The sequence below is a fragment of the Megalops cyprinoides genome, chromosome 16 (assembly GCF_013368585.1).
Source record: "Megalops cyprinoides isolate fMegCyp1 chromosome 16, fMegCyp1.pri, whole genome shotgun sequence".
In the NCBI taxonomy this organism is placed as follows: Eukaryota; Metazoa; Chordata; class Actinopteri; order Elopiformes; family Megalopidae; genus Megalops; species Megalops cyprinoides.
Window position 1 is genome coordinate 19,856,364 of NC_050598.1, and position 17,142 is coordinate 19,873,505.

Genomic DNA, 17,142 nt, shown 5'->3' on the forward strand with positions numbered 1-17,142 from the left:
ACTCAACCAGTGGCTATTTTTTACATTAAAAGTCACACAGCATGCTACAATTGTGTGGGATAAATGCTATTCCACTGACATTATCCAGGCAACTTAAAACCACCTGGCGAATCATGACAAGGAAACCCTGTCCGACCTGCCAGCCTCTTTACCCAGCAAGATGAAGTCAGACTATTCTATTGCTGTGAGATCCCTGTCAATGTTGGCAAATGACATAGCCAGTCCTGAACCCATAGCATTGAGTCCTCAGTGAATGCCTTGCTGACCACGCCACTTGGAACCCCCAAGTTTGGATCTTTTATTAGAGTTTTGTGGCTTTAATATATTTACAACCACAGCTTTAGAAAACATGCCACTTGTAATCACTCATGCTTTTTGTGTTTTCATTGTCTCTGTAAAGTTTCTTTATTAAATCTTCATATCCTTATACACATTAATATAATGGGGCATATTCCTCTGAATTTCAAATAAACATGTCTTTTGCCAATCTAGCAACATTATTTTCTATTGGATAAACAAGTTAGATGTGATGGGACTTAATTCATGATGCATTAGTGAGATATATATAATTTATGATACTGCATCCCACAGCATACACTAAGGACACATCCGTGTCACAGCAGCTGACATAGCAATGTCCATATACAGACTATGTTGAATTATAGCATTAGAAACAGCACAGCTAAATTTCAGGGATTTTAACAACACCAAAAGACCTGGATTGAGAAATTGGAAGTCAAACTGGCTAATATATTTTCACCCCATGAAAAGAGAAGGAATCCCCTGGTATATAGGACAAAGTTCAGAAGTCATGTATCTGACCAAGACAGCAGGAGAGTAGAAACTTGATCATGACCAGTGCAACCTAACAGGAACTACAGTACATTAATATTCTTCAGCAGCTGTGAGAATCTGATGCTTTGCAAATGATTTATAGTTTAGTAACACCATACTACCAGCCTGTGACTACCAGCTGCAGGTGGTTATGCTTTAAGTGTTCGCTCGTGTCCTAGTTATCATACATTTGTATTTTTTTTATTATTCATTTAATCTTTATTTTACCAGGAAGGTCTCATTGACATATAGCATCTATTTGGTAAAGGGAACCTGACCAAGAGGAAGCACAATAAGTAAGAGGCTGTTTTGCTTTGCTTTCTTTTTTCCAACTTTAGGGTTTGGTCTCCCTGGAATAGTGTTTGTTTTTGTACCTGATCCCTTTCTTCCCCTAGGAAATACTGCCACCTAGCAGATGTTGCATGTAAATACATGGGACTGATCGCCCCGAATCCTGCCAAGATGCAGTATGTCACATAATAATTCAAAAACTTCTCCATGGTATCAATGTGGTATCAGCGTTTTAGTCTGCCAGTACCATGACCCCTTGATATAATGGTTTAAATGAAAGCATATATTGATATTTAATAATTCCAAAATAAAATAGCATTTATTTACAAATACTATGGGGTATCCACACCAGGGTATCACTTCCATGTCCCTTACGAAGAAGACTGACATAGCCACTCTGCATTGGAGGGAGTGGAATATTTCAGCTGAGATAGAAATTGGAGTGATGTTACATGAAGCATGGTGAGCATAACTGCACACGGAGTGTTATTTCTGAGGTTGTCACTCATTAATGAGTTTTTCATCTGTAGTATCAGCAGCATTCTATGTGTCTTAGTTTTCTTACCACAAATACTGTTGTCATGAAACCTTATATTTTTAAAAATGTGAGCAGGAAATTCCTTGAATCTAATTCCTGAATTTCTGAATGCTGAAAACCATTCTCAAACCAATTCTGAAAACAACACATTTCCACATGAAAACATTATTAGGGTTTTTAGGTAGTGGAAATTTACTGCACAGTGGTCCTGTGCTTTGGTCAATGTAAGCACTTGTGGATGAAATTTTACAGCATGGTGATAGTGATCTGTCGAGTAAGTGCCAAAAAAGTGTGGAGAAAAGTCACAGCAGTTGAAGTATTTCAGTTCCTTGTTGGAACACACACCTTCCCTGCTTTGGATGTTTATCTGTGTCCTACAGTCAGAAGATAGAACTTATCTCCTCAGAGTACTACAGGGGAACGGTTGTCTCTTCCTAGTGTACACAAAACACATGGTTAGCCCCCCTCATGCAGCACTACCAAATTACTCTACAATAAGCACTTCATATCAAATGCAACAGTATTTGGCATTGTAACTTGAATGAGCCTGTGAGGATAGAAAAGAAAACCTCACTCTTTGGTTAGGCTGAAGAAATACTGATCCTTGTGATTTATATCTTTGTATTGTGCAGTAAGTTTCACAGAGCCTTGCTGGAACATGTAACCTCCATCTCACTTCTCACACCAGTATTGACTCCACTGTCCTACCATGACTCCAAACCATTCCCTCCCCTAAAAATGAATTCTGTCTTGGTCATAGAAAGCCACAATGCTTCTCTCTTGACTTGGCCATTCAGGTTCAATAAATACTATTTTCCAATGTGTCTTTTGCCATGCAGTGTATTAATAATTGCAGATAGTTAAAACAGAGTCACAGCTTTGACTGAAATGAGATGTATTTCATGTTGCATTACACTAACTGACACTTGGATCACATGATTGCTGAATGTCTATGCTACAACAAATGAAGAATTAACACCTGTGCTTTGCTTTTAACAGGGCCATTATTTGTAGTTCCTATGAAATGAATGCATTGGAAGACACTACTTCTTGAACAAGTATAGTCGTGGCTTTACACTGCACTTTGTCTCTCTATTTTCACAGTTACGGCATGACACAGGTATTAGGTCACACTTTAAGGATGTGAAGTTAGGATAGGAAGAGGAAGCAAACATATGACATGAAAGGATCTGACAGAGTTTTTTCAGCAAATATATTTATTCCACGTACATTGAAGTAAGTTATGATATGGAAGCAATTCAACTGTTATTATGTATTATGAGAGTTGCCACAAAGCGGCAGTAAAATTATTTATAAAAAGACAAGTCTGTATTAATAATGAAATGTAGAATGAAAAGTGCTGAATCAAATTCAATTTTAAAGCACTCACTCTTTAGCTGAAAATTTTATATGCAAACAATACGGTCAACTTTAGCAAATATACACAATATGTATAGCATTAACTATTTTTTTTAATTCAAATATATTTACAGAGAAAAATCTCATTGGATTTTTGTGCATTGTGCATAGTCGTAAATTTTAGTCAATGTCAGGTGTAAACATGTATTTTAACTTGTTTTATTTCTATTTCTTAATATAAGAAATGTGTAAATATTTCTAAAAACCCTGCCAGTGACGTCATTGTGCAGTAATTATGACTCCAAAAGCCCGCAGATTATCCTGCCCTTCACTGTGGAATTGTAGGTGAAAATAAAGTCTTCCAGGTAAATCCTCAGAGTCTAGAGTGAGAGTGGAAAGTGAATGTCCAGCTACAGGCTCCTGAAAAACTTCAGGGAGAGTTCATAACCCAAGAACATGGTAGCACTCATGGGAAATCCACGGACGGCGTTAACTGTTGCCCCACGAAAGAAGACCTGAAAAAAAAAAAAAAAAAAAAAAGAGACAGACCATGAAAGGCTTTGACAAAGCATTCAAGGGCTTTTTAGAGTCTTCCATGTCTAACACATAGGTAACAAATCTACAAATTAACCATGTTCCATTAACCATTAAACAATTTCTGACCATGAAATTCAGTTTTATTTTGTGAGCCATTTTGTCAATTTCAATATGAATACATAGAACAGACTTCCCTTTCCTCACTTCTCTCTCCCTCTAATTTTCAACCTCCCGCCCTGTCTTGCTACACGTGCGCATGTGCATGTGCACACACGCGCGCACGCACACAGACACACACACACAAAGCCAGTCCAATTTCCACAGAAGCCAAAGAAGGGTCAAGCCAACAACCTCTTGTGACGTACACCCTGCCAGCTCACCTGGTTTGAACTTTCTGATTGGTACTTATTGTTTTATTGGGCAATGGTACTCTTCATTGGAAGCCATGATATGACAGGTTGTTACATTTGTCATGGTAACACACAACTGAAAGCAGTTCAGCTTACATGTATACCCTCTGTCTTATAACTCTTCACTATGCAGTGGAGGATCCCCTTGTACTTTCTCTGGTGGAGGGCGTCAGCCTGTAGGCGGCTCTTCACCACGTCAGCTGGGGTTGCTGTGACCCAGGAGATGGACCCTGCACAGGAGGTCAGAGAAAAAATCCCTTGAGGTTGAAGATCAAGAGAGGTCGATAGGACAGAATGCAGCTGGGATTTCTGCAAGCGAAATGATACCAAGAACCTGCTGCTGAATGTGTGGGTGGTCATGCTTTCCCAAGAATGACACACCTTATCTGACTTTTATTTCTTTATATTTTAATCCCCATATAATTTTACTGACTTTATAATCTTGAAAGGTCTGAGTTGCAACGCATAAGGATCTTACGTGAGATGGAAGCTCCACTGTTAATCTCTATGGTGCATCAATAATCCTTCCCTCTACACTTTTGCTGTGCACCATGAGACCTTTTACAGAGTTTTACTGCCAGCTCACAAAATGATCAAACAAGAACAGGGATTATGAAAGAGGGAGTCTGCTCAAGCAGAGATCTGCCCAGAGTAGGAGAAATGAGGCACATTACTTCCTTAAATTGGGTTGTACATGCATTTACTGTCATGGTTGTATTTTAACACAGCTTTTCCCTTTTACATTAATTCTATCTACTCTGTACCTAAATGATTGCTGTTCTAATTCCTGCTGTGGTGTGTTGATATACACCCTCTCAGCTGTGGAAGTCACTCCAGATAACAGTGTCTACTTAATAATTTAAATAAAAAATATGCATGTTATACACCTTCACACACTGGATTAAAAGGTCAATTAACTTTTAGCAATATTGTCACGTTTTATGAATGAGACATAGAATTAGATTCTGCGATACAGAATCTAAAACTAATGCACTTTAGTTCTGAGCAACAAATTTAAGTGTTACAATTTGTATTTCAGGGATCAACAGATAAAATGCTGCATAAATAATGGAAAATGTAACATTTACTTCATATCCTTCAAAGTTAAGAACAAAGCAGCTTGAGTTTTGTGAGTCATGTACGAAATATTACAAAAACAATGCCAAATGTCTTACGGGTTAACATGAAATGAGAGTTCCATCTGCATTGTACTTTTCTGCGAAAAAAATCAGAGCCAAGATCGTAAAACTCGCTCTCCAGTCTTTCTGGAACAAAGTCAAACTAAACAAAGCCTGCTCTCCGCTTAGGTTTTCAACACAGGCACAAGGCACATGGCTGACACATGTGAGGAATGATGGGATATACTTTGTATTAGTTTTCAAAACGCCATAGCGTTCAAAAATCAATACTGTGGCGAATAAATCAATTGGTTATAACAAAGCCACGTTGTTACCTGCCAATCCGCCAGCCAGCCATATAGAACAGGGATGAGGGGAGGAGTTCCTGTCCGGGTTCAGCCAATCACAGAGCAGGGTGTAAGGGATAAAGTAAAGGGTGTACCCCGGGACGTCCCGCAGCATCATAGCCCCTGCCCCTCGGTACAGTCCTGGAAGGCCCTCACTCTGCAGGATGTTGCCAATGCAGTGAATCGGTCCCCTATAGACAGTCTGTCCCTGGATCCCCACCGAACGAAGTGGAAGATTCCCAGCGAGGTGCAGGTTCTCTTTGAAAGCACATAAACAATTAGAGAGTTAACTACATTGCTGCTGTCTGTCTGGCTACATGTTCAGGTGAATGTGCTTTCACCGGAGGGGTCTAATCTAGCTGTATTTTGAAGACAGGTTAATGTCGGTTTAACTGACCTTTCTTATGAATCTGAAAGGATTGAGGGCATTGTACACAGTAATTGCTACCAATGTGTACACATGTGCAATGAGTCAATCTCAGAAAAGGGTCCATATATTTGCACAATAAATAGAACACCATATAGTTTTAAATGTTTTTTTATTTACTGGGCATGAATTCATGAAATCCATCCAAAATACTAGAATTAAAATGAAGTTTTCCTTGAATGACTTTCATGAATACTCTGACAATGATAGGACTACTGGGTGAAATACTTCAAGGTCAAGGGTTCAACTGGCTACACTGAACATAGTGCCATATGTGTATTGAGTAAATCACCAATGAGTTACCCTTGAGTCTTTCCCCATCCCCTAACACTTGCTACTTCTTGCATTTGATGTTAATTTTATGTGTAGTATTACAATGTTTTATAATTTGTGTTCTAGGGACTGTTTTATTGTGGTATACTTGGCTTTCGTCAGTGTGCACAAGTTAACTTGTGGTAGGGCTTGAATACTGTTATGCTCACACTCACTGGTCTGGGAGTGTGGTGAGCCTGGTCTTACACTTTTGCTCATTTATATTGATTGGATACACTTATGTTTTATTGTTATGGAAGTTGCTCTGGATAAGAGTGTCTGCTAAATGCATGTAATGTAATGTAATGAGTGTTTAACCACTGTTCACATAAAGTATATTTTCACTCTGAACTCACACCTCAAGCCTACCTGCAAGAAGCGTCTGAGTCTGCATCTGCAGCCGGATTTTCACTAAGTCAACTGGGGCACCCAGGCCTACCGAAACAAACCCTGTCATCATGCTGGCTAGAGTGAGGTCCAGCATGCCAGAGGGGTGTCGGCCATCACCATAGCGAAGCTTGTTAATGATCCTCTGTGTGTTGCTGAAGAAGCCAAACACCACCGAGTTATAAAGAGTAATGCTGGCCAAAGGGAAGGAAAGGCCTTTGAAAAACCCAGAAACCTGGCAAAACCAGAAAAAGTGGGAAGAACAGAGGTTATTGGCTTGCAGCAGAACTGGCCAGCTGGCGAGGAAGCAACCCAGGACATGGCTAAACAAGACCCAGTTATTTTTTTCCCTGCACTAACAGTGAATTGAGGCTCAAGAAGCTGTTATTTGACAATTGGCTGATACTGAGACAAGTGGGACAACATAAAAATGATCATTAGATCTACAATCTCTCCAAAAGCAAAGCAAAAGGAGCACAGTTGTGAGATTACAGAGGACAGCAAAATGGACCTTGCTCTGGGACAATGAGATAACTTGTGTCAACTGTACATGGATAAGCAACAGTTGCTGGGATTCAATCAAAACTACACAGCCATCTTAAAGGAAATCACAATTCAATATAAAGTATTCAACATAAGGATTAAATAAGATTTATCAGTAAAATGTAAGTTTTACAAACATTTCTCTGATCCCACTCTAAACAGCAATACAGCATGTCAATTTTGATAGAAAATGTGGTTAAACTAATCGTGAAAGAAAAACACAACAGAATAATGAAATGTAGTTCTTTCAAACAATTTATATTAAATTGCATTATATTAAATTATAGCATCCCACTAATGTGTATGACTTAAAAGATTACAATCTATTCATATTTAATTGTATATGCTTATGCAGATTTTCTTTGATGTGTTTTTTTTATCTTTATTTTATAATAATTAACCAGGATGGTAGAAGTTTGCTTCAAAGTGCACTCTTTTTCACTGTGTGCTATGACTTTTTACCATTACGTAAATAACTCTAATAACTTGCAGACACTGAGAGCTCCTGCCCCCACCCTAATATAAAGATTCAATTGAGTTCCAAGGAGCAGGGACATTAACTGCTGCACATCCAATGGTGTCAGTCTATTGTGTTAATCACTCTGTGAAAAATCACCATCATTGTTGGCACAATCTGGCTACTGGCTGGATTGCATTGCACGTTTCTTTCTGCTGACACAGTGATTTTGACTGAATCCCAGTCAGTATGGCAGGCAGGCATTCAAAGACAACCCTAATTTGCGGAGTATTACTTACACTCTCTTTCTGGTATATCATGAGGACACAGTGAAGGGTGTTTTTGTATCCTTTTCCAGCTTGTAAACGAGTCTGTGGGGCAGAGTGGTAAAACACAGATTTTTACTACAATCCATAGCATTTGGAAGACAGTGCAAAAGGTAAACCACACTCATGACTCACTCATTTCTGGAGGTATGCCATGGGTATAGCTGGAGGCTGAACTCTTAATCAAGACATATGTTCAATGAAAGGAAACTTATTTTATCAGCTCAATTAAAGAATTAATGAGGCTTAGAAATTCATTTACTCCTTGTTTTTGGAGTGATACTCCCAAGATCAAAAGTCAATATCACCCCCAGCTGGACTAGAAAAACTAAAGCTTAGGCTTTAATCCTTTCTTTTGTGACAGCATAAAGGGTTTACCTTAACTGTGTCTAGAGGATGCCCCACAACAACACTGGATGCCCCTGTTATAAAAAAGCATAACTGAATATGGATAGAAAATAACCAGGATTAATAGTAATGTTTATTCATGCGCTAGTTAACAGTTAAAAGATAATATGACATTGCCAATGACAACAGCTTCCAGACAAGTGCTTTTTTACAAGTGTTTTAAGTCCATATGCAGAAGTATTATAATGTTCTCCTTTTTCAGCATTGTGATAACAATCCATCCATATGTCTGATACAAACCTTCTGATGTATGAGGACAGAGATGCTAAATTTGTGTAGGACTTTTAACTGATATTGCACTTCATTTATCTTTGTAATAACATTATAGACATGTCAGCATGTTACTGATGATAAAATATTAAAATGTAATATATCTGTAATTTGTAACGATTACTTGAATATGTGTGCATTTGTATACATACATGCATTCATGTATTTGTATATGTATATTAATATGTATGTATCTGCATCCAAAGGGAATTTCTTGGGGGGGGGGGGGGGGGGGGGGGGTTGTAATGACATCTAGAACTTTACTGTGGATGCCAGTACTTCTCATTTTTTAAATGAGACTGGATGTGGACAAACAAGGCTTTCTCTCCCGGTAATATCGCGAACTTTTTGATTACAAAGTGGGGTGCAGGGAATCGCGGCATAAGCTGTGTAGTTTCAAAAGATACATGTTGATATGCAATATGCCGAGTGAGCAATGCGAGCCTTCTAAGAAAGTACCTAAGAAAGTACCTCACGACGGTACGCAATGCACAGAATGTTGTTGTCGGTTTACTGCAGGCTACGCGGACAAACACAGCACCCCAAGACATCCGCTGTCCTCCAACATCAGTTGTTAAGCACACAGCTGGAAAAGTGAGCTTGTCTTGAGGACTAGGCTTCATTATTCCAAACAAAATCCAAACTGAATCAGGTGTGTTCCCAGTGTGCATAAAAAAATTACAGCCCCCCCAAAAGAAAAAGAAAAAAAAAAAAAAACAGGAAGGGATTGAGGCACTGGCACGATGGAGGAGACACTTTTCTATTACCCATATTCATCAATCATGGACGTGAAATTAAAACAGAACAGGAGACCGATGAAAGCCAACAGAAGAAAACAACAACAACAAAGGAACACCAACCAACGGAACAAAATTCTGAACAACAATAGCTATGCGACAAATTTATTTTGAATGTAACGTGTCAAGACCGAACATCGACAAAGCGCACAGTACAGTAAACAACTGGCCAACAACGCCCCTTATGGCCGACTCTGTTGCTGCCGGTGGGATCACAGTAACTTATCTGTGCCCACTCAGTGAAGTGTCTTCGCAAAACAACCACTACGAAAATCTCACACACTCGCAAATAAACATCGCATGAAGTGTTCCGTTTAAGCAGCGGAGCTGTGGTGTCTATTAAAAGTTGAATGACATTAACAAAATCTCGAGTTACTTTTATTGGCTAATGCTCCGAAGATGAATGCCAACGGTAAAATGCAGCTGTATTCATGTTGTTTCTGGGTCAGCTATGGATTATGAATCAGATTTAACAGAACTGTCTGAGATGAAATTTTGGGACCTTACCTATCAAGTAAGAAAAATGAATTAAGTTATAAGAATCCGTTAGCCTACTCTAATCCGCCATCACTTTATCGAAAGCATTTTGAGTTAGCCCAATGTTTAAATCTAAATCATACACAGATCCAAGGGGAAACTCACCGCCTATCCATCCAGCTATAAAATCGTCTATATGGAAGCAATTCATTTCTGCTGGCAAATCCAAAAATACCGCTCAAAAGTGAAGCATTGAGTATTTATTGGCATCTACAGGCGTCTGCCGATAAAGACAGTAGTATGAGGTCTTATAGAGCTCCGCCTTCTTTACACCGATCAAGTGGATAGGCATCTGGAGAAAAAAAAAAAAAAACAAAACAAACTTTTCCCAGTTCGCTAAATATGAGCACACTGTTCTAACGAAAGAGGTGTTTCTGCAACCCTCCACCGACAAGGGGCAAAGCGGGGGCTGTGCACTCTTCAGCCAATAGGAAACCTTTAATTCTGATGGACAGAATCTGCATCAAAACAGTTATTCCCCTTTTTGATTCATTTAATGTCATGATTCATGTATGGCACCAAAATTATGCTGCAACCATTTGAGGTATATATAAACCTCTGCTTTTTGTCTGCTTTTTGTTTTTGTTCACATATCTGTGGCAATTTGCTCTGGGGAAAAAAAAAAAAATCAATAGGAATGTGCTGTGTGCGCGCGCGCTCAAGGGGGAGGCAGAGATGACATATTTGGAAGCAAAGAGTTTCATTTTCAATAAGAATTCAGCCTGAGAGATAACACTTATATTTTGCTCCACACCCACAAACCTGCTCTTACAGATAGTATAACCTTAGCACAAATACGTAATGGAAAAGTACAAGTGAAATAATTCATCATTTTCCAGACAGAAGGAAGATATGCATACTGTACTGAATCACAGGTGAACTTAACTGTACGAATATGCTTCCAGTAGTTTCGCCTAGTAGATTTTATTTTACTGTTTCATTAAAAAGATTAAACAACATATGTTTGCGGTTTGTTGCACTCATATTTGTGGTATCTGTCATACTGATTATTAGAAACACAAGGGGTGTGGCTGCTGTTCGCAGATGTTTACAGCAGACCGTGTTGCAGAAAGATAACGTGGCCCACAGCCAAATGAACTCGGCCAGCAAGAATGCAGGATTAGTTAGACATTTGCTCCAAAATTGCAGCAGCTACTGTACTAGTAGCAAAACACAGGAGGCCTAGTACCTACAAGTGTGACATCAAGTCCAACATGGCCAATGTAAGCACAGCCAGGCAATATGCATATCTCTCAGTTTGTCACTGTCAGATTATTTCCTTTTGCCTCAGATTGTAAATGGAAAACTGATCACTGAGGGCTTTTTCCACAGGGGTAATATGATACAGTACGAGACACAGCTGATTCCCATCCCAAGTTTTAGACACCGACCTCCTTTGCTATATATAGGTTTGTCTTAGGTTTCCATAGACATGGTTCGGGGTTTTAATTTTCATCCGCTGTGGCTAAATATGAAAACCAAACAAACGGTCACCAAGCGAGATGTATCCATAAGAGTCAACCCTTTAGCTTACAGCAGATGACAGAACAGCTTAGTCAAAAAAGGAACCCTCCTATTAGCCCCATTCAGCAGCAATGTGGTATTTCCCAGCTTATCTGCCATCCAAGCACTAAACCTGCATAGCCCCCGAGTCCGGGTGGGGTGACTGCTCTCGCCCTTCGCTACACCCCCTGTGCTTCATCCTTAAGGCAGTGGAAAACAACAAGGTGACTTGTCTAAATTGTTATTCCTGTTAGTGCTTTAAGAACTTCTTGGAAAAATGACAGTATGCATGACAATTGTATTATTGTATGAGGTACTGAAATTGATGAATCTGCAGACATGATACAAGTGTATGGATAGTATCTAAGTGTGTTCCAATAGCTTGCTAATTTGCAATTGCCATTTCAACCATGTGAGAAACAGTAGGTCTTAGTTCACCTGCTGTACAAAGACTAAAAGCATGAGTTAGATACAGTATAGGAACTAAAACAAATGCATTCTTATGTACTGAAGTGGCAACAGCAGCCTTCATCATCTTTTCCAACAGCACACCTAATTTAAATATTAGCAACACCTGTTGTGATTAAGCTCGCTAAGTACATCATATAACTAAATTCCATCTTCAAGCTTATCAGATATTTTACTAAGACGTGAAGCATTTGCACAGTGACTTTTTACCATTAGGTTTCTAGCTAAATGCATAACTAGGTACCAGGATGATAGCTGGATAGTGTGGACTATCATAAGAATGTAGCTAGCAAAAGAACAGTATCAGGAAAACTAAGAATTTTTTCTGTCACTAACATATCAAAGAAGTATCACTGTATATGTCATTTGTGTGAATCATCATTTATAAACCATTTTTTCCTCAGGAAAATATTCATAGACAAGACTGTCCCCATGCCTAAAATATAGACCTACACCTTTGTTTGTTTTAGTGAATGACAAGGTGTTATTGCCACTTGAAATATTCAAGGATGGCAAGGATAACTGTATTATGGATTATAGCATAAACAGTAACACTTCCTGTACCATCTGATGTATGCAGGCAGAATCAACAAATCTTTAACACTAACAACTGGTTCAAACTGGTTATTTGTCTACCTGCTGAGTGTCATTCATGTTTCACTTTCAACCACATTCATCCTTTATCATCCACTGGAACAAAACCATATTTTGAAACAAATTCAAAATCTTGGATTTGCAAACTGTGGAAGAAATGAGTTTTCATACCACCTCTGGGTATTCTTTACCATCATGATCTACATCCTCATTTTCTGCAGCCTAAAAACTAAACTGTAATGAAGGATGTTGCCAGTTTAATGACTCAGCAACTAAGACTGCAATAAGTGTACAAAACAGCAATAAAAACAAATTCACTTCCAGATGTGACACTTAAAAACAAAAGCAACAACAACACCAAAAATAAATAACTCGGTTGTGCAGCTGCAATAGCAATGGAAGAATGTAAAATGGGGCCAGCATCATTTTGAACCTCCTCACAGATGCTCCTCACAATAAGGTTATTTTTTTCTATCTTTGGAATGTTTGTAGGCCTGGAAATTGGTCCGTGCGGGGAGGCTGACCTCAGAGGGGAGGCCGATCTCTACTTTGTCTCTTCCTTCTCCTAACAGAAAAAGCACCCAGCTCAGGCCGCATGCCAATTTGGCAAGAGTTTGCCTGCAGTGTGAATATCCATTTAACACACTGTGCAGTGGCTGAGTTCGTATTTGCACTGCAGTATACATAAGTGTAAAAATGTATCCGTTGACATGGAGCGTGAAGGCAAAAGTTAATGCAGACAGTAGTAGTTTGGATACCATCTCTTTCCATTGTGATATGTCCTGATCATCCTGATCATATCATCCTGTGATCCAACTAGGCCACTGCATGCAGTGGTGTTTTTTGTTTGCTAATTTCTTTCTTTGAACTATACTGTCAGAAGAAAAAGAAAGACAAAAAAACATATTTAGTATTTACAGTCTCCCACAGTGCATGCAGATTAAAACAAATAACCTCAGCAGTTATATTTTAATTAAATCCATTACAAAACAACTTCAAACAACTACAAGAACATCAATGTCATGATGACAGCAATGACCAACAAAGAAATTTACAAGAGTCTGGCTAACAGACCATGTCCATTATGTGTTTACATTAATGTACCCCCCCCCCCCCCCCCCCCCCACTGGCTGTTGCAAAGCAGGGGACATATACTGTGAGTTCTTATACACCCTCATACAATATTCATACATTTCAAACAATACTGCCACTGTCTGTCTGCTGGATGCTTACAGCTCATTACAACAAGGAATGTACTGCTGTATCTTTGCATTTGTCAGCAGGCAACTAATATGATTTTGACAGCTATTTTATTTCATGTCAAAGCATACTACGGTAGTGCTGCAAGTGGACATTACTGAAACATCTTTCAGAAGCATATCCTTGTGATCTGATGCACTTTGTCAGAACAGCTTGGTGCTTTGCATGCATCAGTAGGATTCCTAAAGTTGTCAGGCATTTGCTCAATTACCTTACCTTCCTACCTATGGCCACACAGTATTCATAGGTTCTGCCCTCAAACATTGATCTTGGAGCAGTCAGAGCTTTTTTTCAAGTAATGAAAAGTAAACTGTTCAGAGGTCACTGGGGGTTGAAAGTTCCCGGAGCATAACATGCCTTCCTACTGCACAACTTAAATACTTCATTACATCACACCATTTATGCAATATAACATATTACATTACACTTGGGTAAGTCAAGACTTTAGTCAGGGCGACTCACATTTAGAAATTTACAGTACAGTGTACATTTGTACATTGGCTGGATCTTTACTGAGGTAGTTCTGGGGATTTGACCATACAATCCAGGAGGTTACAAGCCTGTTTCATTGTTGTTATATAGTCATATTTTAACAAAGTTGGGATGACAAAGCAAAACTTTGGTAAATACAATATCAGCAAAAACTTATGTTAATAGCAAAGGAAAAATTTTTATCAGTAGCCATTATGTCTTCCTTTTGTAATGCAAAATTTTATTGTTTGCCCCAACTTTGGAATCAAAGGTAGTAATGTGAAGGTTACCCCCACCCCACACTTCTGAATATTTAATTCTAGAACAATTTTTGTCTACCTTGAGCACTGTGTATTTCAAACTACTCTGGTCATTAAGGTATATAGAGGTGCCTTATCTGCACTCCTCCCCTTTCCTCTGCCTTTTCCTGATAATTACCAACCCACAATTACCATCTGTTGAGGAGTCTGGAATCATAGAGTTGATTTCCACATATATGGGCAAAGGATCAGATAAAACATGCATGCTGTAGGTTTGTCCCAGTAACCAGACTTCACATGCATCTCAGTCTTCTCATGTCTCCGCAAGTACGTTTCTGCATGGCTGAGTAAGACCTAGCCCGGCCAAACTAAAGATGGATATTAGCAAGCCTAGGAAATTGCTAAAATGTGCAGGATGCATAATAATTAATAACAGGAATATTCTGTTACCAGCTAAGAACATTATGACCTCTTCAAAAGCATTTTGTAATTACCTCATAATGTTTCATGGGAATTAACCTGAAATACATCTTTCCTGGCCAGCTAGTAAATACATTTTAAATGTTTCTAATTACCTTTTTTATGGGCTAAAGGACATGACATTTTGTCATTTTGATGTGCTTTACGATGTCTTTTCATGTAATCATACATGCAATAGTAATGTGTTACACATTCTAAATATTACAGAGAAATAACTTCATTCACCCTGACAACCCCCCCCCCCCCACTCTTCCAATCTCAATTTCAAGTTTTACTTGAAACACCCATATGCTGAGTAGTAAACCACATAGTAAACACATACAGCGGTCTTACTGCCTAAATTAGAGGACAGTGGTTCCTCTTTATTCTTTATGCTAAGATTTCTTATATTCAAATCTCATTGAATTTCTTTAATTTGGTTACCTTTTGTGTCTGTCCTTGAATGACCCATGTTTTTCCCTGTTTTGGCTCGCGATTTTGTTTGAGCATGTGGAATAGTTTTTATTCACTCCATTTCCCTAAAGTGCATAGACCCATGGGCTCACATGTGAATAATTATCATGTGTCTGGACTCTGGCGGCATGTTTTTCTCTTTGTTTGTTTTTCTGTTTTTTGTAATTTATGTTCTGTACGGATGACAGGGGTAGCAGTGGGAACTCATCTGATTGGCCGTGGTTTATTTTTTCTGTGAAACCCACCCACTTCTAACTGGGTTTTGGACGTGTCACTGACCTACCTAACTTGTTTTGTTAAGCCTTGGAAAATGATCACTTTGTTTTGGGCATAACCAGTTACAAAGAAAAAGTCATTTGACTGACATTTAAATCGACTCTTCTGGTCAAACATTGTCTTTTGCATTACATAAACTTTGGCCCTGTTCACACCTGGCATTAACATGCGTCTCGAGTGACCACTTGTGATCACTTCCCGACTCCATATGCTAATACAAAACACGTACACCATGTCCCGTGCCTAATCTGCTGGAAATTAAAAGAAGAAGAAGAAATCAAAACAATACAGACTGGGTCTATTCCTTGGCATATGTTCCAGGCAAACCAAACGGCCCAAGATGTTTGACGGACTCGTAATATATCTCTATGGGCTTTTCGAAATTTTCAGATGCAGCGACTCAAATTCTGTTTACCTTTGGAAAAAGCAGAAATGCTAGATTAAAATGTTTTCGATTTAACCGTATTTGGCTGTTACTTTTCTTTAAAGGAGGAACAATTGATATGGAATAATGTATTAGAAGCAAGAAGTGCCTGAGTCGTGAAACGAGCGTCCTGTTCAGCGTTACTGCATTGCAAAATGACTAAATAATGACTGACTAAATAATCCACCAGACTTTGGAAGAGAGAAGTCAAAGCTGTGATGCCAGAGTCCAAAGTCCTTGAGATATTGTAACTTGTACAAAAAGAATGAATGTGGACTTCAGTGGTCAGGAACTGCAAACCATAGTAACCTCTAGCATCATGTGCTCAGCAAAGGTGAGCACAGAAAATCCAAACACATTCTATAAAAGTATTTATATATAAACACAACCCAGGGTGTGGATAGGTGTGTTACATGGAGTAGTGAAATCAACAGCAACACACTCTTAAACAACAAAAAGATATTCATTAAACTGAAAAGAGGCAAGTTAACTCAATGTAAATAGCCATCTGACACACTTAAATAAAAACGCTTAAGGTCAGGGAAAACTACTCATTAACCTGGCTGATCAACTTCACAGGTTTTTACTTGCTCTCTACAACACACAAACCTTCTTCTTTCCCTTAAGTACAAGCCAAGGGCTCCATCTTATGCTTTGGTTGATTGGGCAATTGGCCACAGGTGACAGTTATTGCCTTCCCCTGGAGCAGGTAATTGACACAAGTGGCCAGGAGATGGCAGCATATCAGACACATGCTAAGATAGCTACACTGGGTTAACTCCCACTACATGTTCTCACCACTGGTCATATTGCTGAAGACTAACTTATATCAATCAGCAATATATCTAGTCCACAGCAGAATGAATAACCCTGTAAGTATTTGGAACTACTGTGCATAATACTAGTACACATTACTACATGTACTGAGACATTAGTTGATACATAAAACTGACCAATTATGTGCATTGTTACTGCTTGAGTTACCACACAAAAACATACCAGGTTTAAGATATAACATTCCCAGTCAAAATTATATATACACCATATATATATAG

General features: G+C 38.8%; 1 protein-coding gene across 4 annotated transcripts; it reads right to left on the bottom strand.

Moving 5' to 3' along the window:
* Positions 1-3,192: 3,192 nt before the first annotated feature.
* slc25a48 (solute carrier family 25 member 48) lies at positions 3,193-15,507 on the bottom strand. 4 transcript variants are annotated; one of them, XM_036549115.1, is made up of 7 exons: positions 15,358-15,507; positions 8,265-8,308; positions 7,860-7,931; positions 6,543-6,795; positions 5,423-5,692; positions 4,066-4,199; positions 3,193-3,537 (listed from the first exon to the last, which is right to left on the bottom strand). In XM_036549115.1, the coding sequence occupies exons 1-7, from the start codon at positions 15,383-15,385 to the stop codon at positions 3,433-3,435; spliced, it is 906 nt and encodes a 301-aa protein (XP_036405008.1). In that variant the 5' UTR covers positions 15,386-15,507; the 3' UTR covers positions 3,193-3,432. The 4 variants fall into 4 exon arrangements, with proteins under 4 accessions (XP_036405008.1, XP_036405007.1, XP_036405010.1 ...); XM_036549114.1 differs by lacking the exon at positions 15,358-15,507 and adding an exon at positions 10,004-10,173; XM_036549117.1 differs by lacking the exon at positions 15,358-15,507 and adding an exon at positions 10,004-10,056 and having other exon boundaries at positions 8,265-8,327.
* Positions 15,508-17,142: the final 1,635 nt, after the last annotated feature.